This window comes from Oncorhynchus nerka, linkage group LG26 (genome assembly GCF_034236695.1).
Source record: "Oncorhynchus nerka isolate Pitt River linkage group LG26, Oner_Uvic_2.0, whole genome shotgun sequence".
Classification (NCBI taxonomy): Eukaryota; Metazoa; Chordata; class Actinopteri; order Salmoniformes; family Salmonidae; genus Oncorhynchus; species Oncorhynchus nerka.
The window spans coordinates 29,941,268-29,950,344 of NC_088421.1; the positions used below are offsets into that span (position 1 = coordinate 29,941,268).

Below are 9,077 nucleotides of genomic sequence, written 5' to 3' on the forward strand. Positions count from 1 at the left end.
CCTGGTTAAGACTTTGCACCTAGAAACCTGAGCTTCAAATCACCCTGGAGGAGTCTCTGTCTCTCAATTCAGACAAAGGCAAAGACATGAGGAATGGGCTTTTTTTTGCTGTTTTCTAGCCCTTTCTATTGGCCCACAGGGAGGCTACTCCTACAACTGTGAATACTGTCATAAGTGTATCCATGAATGTGTCCATTAGTTAAATTCAGAACTGTGGGGTAACGGCCCTGTGACCTAAGGCTTATTCAGACATTAGCATGCTTTCCTTGCACGCTAAAAGTGTTCATCTTTGCTAGTACAGCCCCCTGCTGTTCATACCTGGGAGAACACTTCTAACAACAACCCTAAAAAAACTGCATGCAAAGTAATCCATTCAATCAAGACCTTCCCTTCAACTACTAGCCCAGACCAAATGCATGGCTGAGCTGAGATGAGTGGATATTCTTAATGTAGCATTCTCTCATATTGATTTGTCATCTGACCAATGGTAGCCTACTATTCAATGTCCATTTTTGTGATGGGAATAAATACCATGTAGGTGGGTTACCATGGCTCATTCCCCTAGGATGAGAACTGGGTTTATGAGTTAATTTGGTACATGTTATTCAATCAAATGAAATACTTCAGACAAAACAGCTGGCAAATTGACTATGCTATCTAAAAGGGGTTGACATACTTTTTATTTACATTTTTACATGATTGAATGTGTGCAGGTTTTCTGTTGATCCATTTCAGACCTGGGCTGAGTCAATATAGTTTTTTTGAAGAACGTTCATTAGATTTTTTTCAGCATTTCAGAAAGATCTGGAGTTCTACTAACTAGGCTACTGGACTGAACTGAGTTGTTGCCTTGATCTTCAATTTGTGTGTTTATTATTTCTTGTGTACTTTACATGGATGTATAGAATGTTTTATATGCTCTGACTGGTTTTACTGTTTTAAAATTATTATTTTTCACCTTTATTTAACCAGGTAGGCTAGTTGAGAACAAGTTGAGATGGACAGTTGTAAAATAAAGAAGGTGTTGCACCAATCACAAGAGCTTTTGCCTTATCTATTAGCTGATGCATTTCTGTTACAGTGGAATTCTAGATTTTGAAGCAAGCGTTTGTACAGAAGGAAGGCGGAGCCATGATGCTGGTTGGCGACGTTAATCACGTGATGGGTCACGTCCTTGTATAAATACCAAACATCCCCCTTACATAGGCCTCTTTTTCAATCGGCTCTGAGACAAAATGGTGAGTTCGTCTTTCTTATTTGAGACTTGTGGTTTCAACCCGTTTTGCATCTTCTTAAACCTTATACGTTCCCCCTCTAAGTCAATAGGTAAGATGTGTCTATCTGTAATTAATAGTTGTATGTTAGACCTTACCATAATAACATTGTCTTAGATTATTACAGAATGAATGTATGAAGTAATCGTTGGCATACTGGTAGGTTAAAATGGCTGATACGCTGAGGCCTAGCATGCTTCGTTACTCAAATACATTTTAAATAGACATTTTGTAATGTTAGTTCACAATCAAACTGGTTTAAAACTGACAACGTACTAGTTACATTTCTACTGTTTTATAACGGGCTTTACCTTGAGGCCTTGACCCATTAGCCCGCCCAACAGTAGCTAGTCAAGGTCCTCCGAACATCTAACGACTACCGTTACACATGTTTATTCCAAGACTCTGTTTACGTCCATAGTTGGGATTTATTTCGTGAATATTGGTGACTAGTCCCTCGACGGGCGGACAGAATGAACGGGAACAGCACGAGGCCAACCAATGTCGAGTTCTGACATACTGACTCAAGTGCGTTCATATAGTTTTGTATGCCTCGTGGACAATGTGCTGAATTGCGTTTTTTTTTCACAGTCCCACCGTAAATTTTCGGCTCCCCGCCACGGATCCTTGGGTTTCCTGCCCCGTAAGAGGAGCAGACGTCACCGTGGTAAGGTGAAGAGTTTCCCCAAGGATGACCCCAGCAAGCCAGTACACTTGACTGCCTTCCTTGGCTACAAGGCTGGCATGACTCACATCGTGCGTGAAGTCGACAGACCTGGCTCAAGTGAGTATTTGGCTTCATTCTGTTTTGTTGAATTGACTGGGTGAATATTGCTGTGAGATTTATGAATACATAACCAAGTCATATTAGTTTCGGTCTAGCATTACTGTTTCTTTTTTTCTGCCTGTGATGATCCCCTCGACGGGCGGACATATTGGGTCTAACCCTTGATGAATGTCGAGCACTGAGCGCAGTCGTTGAGCATTGACATTATGCAATTTAAGTCTATCGTGGAACTCCTGTATTACTAACCTTCATACCTGACTATTTTCCTACAGAGGTGAACAAGAAGGAAGTGGTTGAGGCTGTGACCATTGTGGAGACTCCTCCCATGGTTGTGGTGGGTGTTGTGGGTTATGTCGAGACTCCCCGTGGCCTGCGTTCCTTCAAGACCATCTTCGCTGAGCACATCAGTGATGAGTGCAAGCGTCGCTTCTACAGGAACTGGTGAGTCATTATACACGTGAAAAATAATAGATATTTAAACAAACATTTTGACTATTGGTTGGATAGTGTGTAATAACGTTTAAATGAGCTTTGAAGCATGTTGCTCGACATGTAAAAGATGTGGTGTTTCAGTGAGTGAGTCTTAACATCCGTTGCCCCCCCTGGTGGCAGCTCCGCTCGGGTGCCTCGTGGCCTGATGAGCTCCGGGCTCCTCTGGCCGGTGGAAAGCGCTTCTTAGAAACCGCGTCATGAGCCGAAAACCCTTCTGAAGCTGTAACTGCCCCCTTCGCCCCTGTGAAGGCTGGGCGAGCAGCTGAGTACAGTGTTCTTCCGCTGGCCCCCTGGGGTTATGAAGGACCTGTGCCAACCCGTGTGCCTCTTCTCCCCTACCCTCCGGTCATGCTGCATGCTCTTAGGTACAAGTCCAAGAAGAAGGCCTTCACAAAGTACTGCAAGAAGTGGCAGGATGACGAGGGCAAGAAGCAGCTGGAGAAGGACTTTGCCTCCATGAAGAAGTACTGCCAGGTCGTCCGCATCATCGCCCACACGCAGGTGAGTGAGCAGGATAGAATACGCTCCCTGCAATGCCACAGTTTTAATCAATCAGACCTCCCTTTGTCTGTGACGAGACCACGGAACACAGCGTCAGGCATGACGTCCGACACGCATGAGGATACATTCCATGCTGCCTTCCTTCTGAGACTATGTCCCCTGTTTTGGGTTGAATACATGGTTTGTACTAGCTATACTTGTCCCAGGACTAGCAGGCTCACATGCCTCTCTCCTCCCCATCCAGATGAGGCTGCTGCCCCTGAGGCAGAAGAAGTCCCACCTGATGGAGGTGCAGCTCAATGGAGGCTCCATCTCTGACAAGGTGGACTGGGCCCGTGAGAAGCTGGAGCAGTCTATCCCCATCACCAATGTCTTCACCCAGGATGAGATGATCGACGTCATCGGTGTCACAAAGGGTCACGGATACAAAGGTATGTGTCTGAAGAAGGGCTTTGTGTGTGAGACCACGGAACACTGCGTCAGGCATGGCGTCTGACACACATGAGAATGCATTCCCCCTCATGCTGCCTTCTGAGACCACAACCCACTAATGACTAGTTAACCAAGCTTCAGTTATTCATGCCAAGTCCTCGTGTACTAAACATTGAAATTTCCCCTTTAGGTGTCACCAGCCGTTGGCACACAAAGAAGCTCCCCCGTAAGACCCATCGTGGTCTGCGTAAGGTGGCCTGTATCGGTGCCTGGCATCCCTCCCGTGTGGCCTTCTCCGTGGCCCGTGCTGGTCAGAAGGGCTACCACCACCGCACAGAGATCAACAAGAAGATCTACAAGATCGGCCAGGGCTACCACACCAAGGAAGGCAAGCTGGTGAAGAACAACGCCGCCACCGAGTACGATCTGTCCAACAAGAGCATCACCCCTTTGGGTGGCTTCGTCCACTAAGGAGAGGTGACCAATGACTTTGTCATGCTGAAGGGCTGCACAATTGGAGTCAAGAAGAGGGTGCTAACCCTGCGTAAGGTGAGGAAAGAGACAATTCCATCTTATGCATGCTTATTCCAATGCGTTGTCAGTTGGCATTTAGGTACTTGTAAGTTGGCTGAACTGAATAGGTACATATTAAATATGGGTAGTTCCCTCCCTGGGCCGATGAAACTAATGGCAGTGTGCTGGCCCTGTTGCATGTAGAGTTCTGGCGTGTATTGACTTTAGGGCATTTGTTTCATACCAGATGGACAATGTGCTAAATGTTGTCCTGTATGGCCCGTTAAAGGAATGCATCACTAATCTGTATATTTAAAAAAAAAAAAAAAATCTATGCTGCTTTCAGTCTCTGTTGGTACAGTCCAGCCGTCGTGCCACGGAGAAGATCGACCTCAAGTTCATCGACACCACCTCCAAGTTTGGCCACGGCCGCTTCCAGACAGTGGAGGAAAAGAAGGCGTTCATGGTGCGTTCAGTTTCCATGACATCTACTTGTCTCTTCCAATGGCTTCACTCTGTTTCACAAGTCCCCTGGATCAATGTAGTGGACCCACTAGTTCACATACAACCGGCATTGCAGCTCAGTCCCCTATGCCCATAGTGCACTTATCGTAACCTGGTTCACTCTTGGTATGAATTTGGGTTCCATTCAGGTGCTAGATCGAACTTCAGTGAGGCAGGGGAGCGGCATCATTTTTTTGCTGTTCCCTGTTCACTCTCTGGGAACATCACCCCTGGAGCCACAGATGGCGTAGAGGCTGCTTATTAAACTCTGTATATGCATTGTCACTAACTACTTGTCCTTTTTGTCTACAGGGACCACTCAAGAAGGACCGCATTGCCAAGGAAGAGACTGCCTAAATGTCATCCTCTAGCTCTGTCTGGTGGTATGAGTCCTCATGCTGCACTGCGGAGTTGTTTAATAATAAAACTAAGTGAAAAGCTCTTCGTTTCTTATTATATGCATAATCTCACACTTTAATCTGAGGTCTGTGGGCCCAGCAAATTGGGCAGTACTGGTGGCCTTGTACCGCTGCCTGTCAGCATATTGGGAAGCTGCAGATGACAGCTCGGTGAATAATGAAACCCCAGCTGTGGTTAATTAGTACAGTTCAAGGCTAATTGATGGGTTGTGAATCTCTGTCTGCATAGTTGAACTGCAAGATTTGCACTTTGTATAAATGCTCTGCTAAAATCATTTTTGTGCGTAATGTGAATTTGGTCAGGGTAACATCCTGGCACTTATTCCATCAACACTGAGAAAGTTGACTGGACTATTGCGTTATGGCCCACTGCTGCAGGCTGGATTTTCAAGGGAAAGAACACTACAGTCCAGAGTGCACTAATCAGGATGATAGTATGTCTAGATAAATTCCTTGTCAGATTTAGACCATTGCATGAATGTGAAATTATACAGCCACGTCTTTCTAAATGCAAGTCATTTTCCATTCAGACAACTGGCTATACAAAGTGTACAGAACATTAACACCTTTCTATTGAGTTGCACACCCTTTTGCCCTCAATAGCCTCAATTTGTTGGGTCGGGATGTTTCCGCTTGTGGCAATTTTGGCACAATGTCACTGGCGGAACGGGTGTTGTATGTGGAGGATGAGGGCTGCAGTAGATACCCCGGATAGGGGGGAGTGAGGCCTAAGGCTGTTTGATAAATAAGCATCAGTCAGTGGGTCTTGTGACAGGTTTACAGAGTAGTGTCCTATAAGGAGCATTGGTAATTCTGCTGGCCGAATGGTAAACATCTAGCCACCCGAGAGCACCCTTGCCTGCCGCTCTATAAATTACTTCTCTGTAATCTAGCTGGGGTAGGATGGTCATCCGAGTCAGGGTTAGTTTGGCAGCTGAGGTGAAAGAGTGATTACGATAGAGGAAACCAAGTCTAGATTTAACCTACATACACCTGCAGATTTATGTGCTGAGAGGACAGTGCACCGTCCTTGGGGTACTTCCTTGGTGACGGGCAGTGGCTGAGACAGCAGAGATTCTGACTTTATACACTGCCCTCTTTGAGAGCGGTAGTTAGCAAACCAGGCCAAAGACCCCTCAGAGACACCAATAGTCCTTAGCCGGCCCACAAGAATGGAATGGTCTACCGTATCAAAAGCTTTGGCCAAGTCAAAGTAAAAATAGCACAATGTTGCTTAGAATCAAGGGCAATGGTGACACACCCATAACCTGAGCGGAAGCCAGATTGCATACTCCGAGAGAATACTATAAACATCAAGAAAGCCAGTCAGTTGATTATTGACAGGTTTATCCAACAGTTGGCTGGAAGTCCATTGGGTGGTGGACCATTATTGATACACACAGGAAACTGTTGAACATGTAAAAACCCAGCAGCATTGCAGTTCTTGACACAAATTGGTGCGCCTGGCACATACTACCATACCCTGTTCAAAGGCACTTAAATATTTTGTCGTGCCCGTTCACTATCAAAATGGCACACACACAATTCTTGTCTCAATTGTCTCAAGGCTTAAAAATCATCTTTTAATGATTTAACAAGTTACATCAATAAGGGAACATAGCTTTCACCTGGTCAGTCTGTCATGGTAAGAGCAGGTGTTCCTAATGTTTTGTACACTCTGTGTATGTCCATGTGTTCTACCCATATTTGGCTTCAGTACAGAGCTCACCTAGCTCTCACCTAAGCAATTAAGCCTTCTACTCAAAAGTGCTTTCACCTCCACTTCAGCAGGTAATGAGGAGGACCCTGAGGGCCTCGCACTCCATTTAGACTTCCCTCACGTCTCCTGCTACACATCTCTGCATAATACAGTATTCTGCACCCTTTGCAAAAAATTTGATTTTCAGAAGGATTTTCAAGGTCCTTATTTCCTATTAACTTAAAGATGTCCTCCAGTGATTTTTAAACTTTTCCTGTTAAGGTGATATCCCAAGTATAAAGACAGTAAAGTACACACAGTAAAGGGTAAACAAATATGTTTTGATTAAAATAGTGTTTTTTAGACAGAACTGCAAACTACCAGGAGGAGGGCATTCAAGGAGTTGGTTTGATGGGAAGTCCATTGGCTCGAGGAACAATAGAAGAGCAATAGAGAACAACCCCACTTGTGCCGTGTCAGACATACCTGGACCACCTATTGAGATGTGCCTTTTGTTAAATAAATCAGGTGTTCAATGAGGTGAGAATGAGACTGGAGTGCTACTTTAAGTCTTTGGAGCATTGTTCACACAATAGCACATTTCAGTTTTTCAAAACTTTCCCCAACGGAAGCATTTCTCGTCGTTGAGGTCCAAGGAGGGGAAACAAATCCCAAAGAATGTGATATGAACATGATGCATCCACTGAAAGAAGTGATACAGTGTCTGGAGGGAGAGTCATGGAGATGGCCTGTGTTGTGTAATTAATAACCTCCAGAGGCACTGACCCTCACTGCAGCGCAAGCACAAGTACGTCCAGTCCCAACACCTACAGCACTCTTATACATAATATCACTTCTTTCTCCAAATCTGCCAGTAACACTGTAAAATACAGAACTAATTACTCCCTGCCTTTCTAATGGAGGTGAGGTCAACTGTTCAGGTAATGGCCTCTTTCTGGAAGAATCTCTCCATCTGCTCTGAAGTACCTTCTCAGGGCTTTATCAATTATGAAACAGCACATTTCTGCCTCTGATATATATATATTTTTTTACCCCTTTTTCTACCCAATTTCATGGTATCCAATTGGTACAGTGGCGTGTTAAATTATTCACCCCCCTTAGCATTTTTCCTATTTTGTTGCCTTAAAACATGGAATTAACATTGATTTTTTTGTGGGTTTTTATCATTTCATTTACACAACATGCCTACCACTTTGAAGATGCAAAGTATTTTTTATTGTGAAACAAACAAGAAATAAGACAAAAAACTGAAATCTTGAGCAGGCATAACTATTCACCCCCCCACCCAAAGGCAATACTTTGTAGAGCCACCTTTTGCAGCAATTACAGCTGCAAGTCTCTTGGGGTACATCTAGCCACTGGGATTTTTGCCCATTCTTCAAGGTAAAACTGCTCCAGCTCCTTCAAGTTGGATGGGTTCCGCTGGTGTACAGCAATCTTTAACCTGTTCAACCTATGGGGGCGCTATGTCATTATTGGATGAAAAGACGTGCCCGTTTTAAGCGCAATATTTTGTCACGAAAAGATGCTCGACTATGCATGGAATTGACAGCCTTGGCAAGACAAAACTCTGACGTCTCCAAAACTGCAAAGATATTATCTGTGAGTGCCCCAGAACTAATGCAACAGGCGAAACCAAGATGAAGTTTCATACAGGAAATGCCCCAGATTCTGAAGGCGCTGTGTTCCAATGTCTCCTTATATGGCTGTGAATGCGCCAGGAATGAGCCTGCGGTTTCTGTCTATACCCTGAGGTGTCTGCAGCATTGTGACGTGTTTGTAGGCATATCATTTGAAGATTGACCATAAGAGACTACATTTACCTGGTGTCCCGCCCGGTGTCCTGTGTGCGTAATCTGTAGGTCCATGCGCGTTCCATTTCTTCAGAAGAGAAAGTAAACTGCCACGATGGATTTTATCGTCGATAGATATGTGAAAAACACCTTGAGGATTGATTCTAAACATCGGTTTGCCATGTTTCTGTCGATATTATGGAGTTAATTTGGGAAAAAGTTTTAATGACTTAATATATATATATTAATATATATATATATACTTTTTTCCCTCCCCAAATGTGATGAACAAAACGGAGCGATTAGTCGACACAAATAATATTTTTTGTAAAAACGGAACATTTGCTATCTGAGTCTCCTCATTGAAGACATCTGAAGTTCTTCAAAGGTAAATTATTTTATTTGAATTATTTTCTGGTTTTTGTGGAAAATGTTGCATGCTGAATGCTAGGCTTAATGCAATGCTAGGCTATCAATACTCTTACACAAATGCTTGTTTAGCTATGGTTCAAAAGCATATTTTGAAAATCTGAGATGACAGTGTTGTTAACAAAAGGCTAAGCTTGAGAGCAAATAGATTAATTTCATTTCATTTGCGATTTTCATGAATAGTTAACGTTGTGTTATGCTAATGAGCTTGCG

General features: G+C 44.0%; 1 protein-coding gene and 3 non-coding genes across 4 annotated transcripts; all 4 read left to right on the plus strand.

The window, feature by feature from the left end:
• Nucleotides 1-1,146: 1,146 nt before the first annotated feature.
• LOC115121061 (large ribosomal subunit protein uL3-like) lies at nucleotides 1,147-4,944 on the plus strand. The gene is made up of 8 exons (XM_065010376.1): nucleotides 1,147-1,238; nucleotides 1,866-2,058; nucleotides 2,334-2,502; nucleotides 2,919-3,054; nucleotides 3,299-3,485; nucleotides 3,677-4,035; nucleotides 4,346-4,465; nucleotides 4,816-4,944. Exons 1-6 carry the CDS (start codon nucleotides 1,236-1,238, stop codon nucleotides 3,955-3,957), a joined length of 969 nt encoding a protein of 322 aa, XP_064866448.1. The 5' UTR covers nucleotides 1,147-1,235; the 3' UTR covers nucleotides 3,958-4,035; nucleotides 4,346-4,465; nucleotides 4,816-4,944.
• On the plus strand, nucleotides 3,116-3,209 carry LOC135565000 (small nucleolar RNA U83B). The gene has a single exon (XR_010461327.1). It is a non-coding gene; the product is annotated as a small nucleolar RNA U83B (small nucleolar RNA).
• On the plus strand, nucleotides 3,508-3,596 carry LOC115121068 (small nucleolar RNA U83B). The gene has a single exon (XR_003862267.2). It is a non-coding gene; the product is annotated as a small nucleolar RNA U83B (small nucleolar RNA).
• On the plus strand, nucleotides 4,600-4,730 carry LOC115121066 (small nucleolar RNA SNORA54). Its single transcript, XR_003862265.2, has one exon. It is a non-coding gene; the product is annotated as a small nucleolar RNA SNORA54 (small nucleolar RNA).
• Nucleotides 4,945-9,077: the final 4,133 nt, after the last annotated feature.

Bases quoted from the DNA above. Each gene is read 5' to 3' on its own strand.
- LOC115121061 (XM_065010376.1), top strand. The intron at 2,059-2,333 runs GTGAGTATTTGG...ATTTTCCTACAG, and splicing joins AGTCGACAGACCTGGCTCAA to AGGTGAACAAGAAGGAAGTG. The intron at 3,055-3,298 runs GTGAGTGAGCAG...CTCCCCATCCAG, and splicing joins GCATCATCGCCCACACGCAG to ATGAGGCTGCTGCCCCTGAG.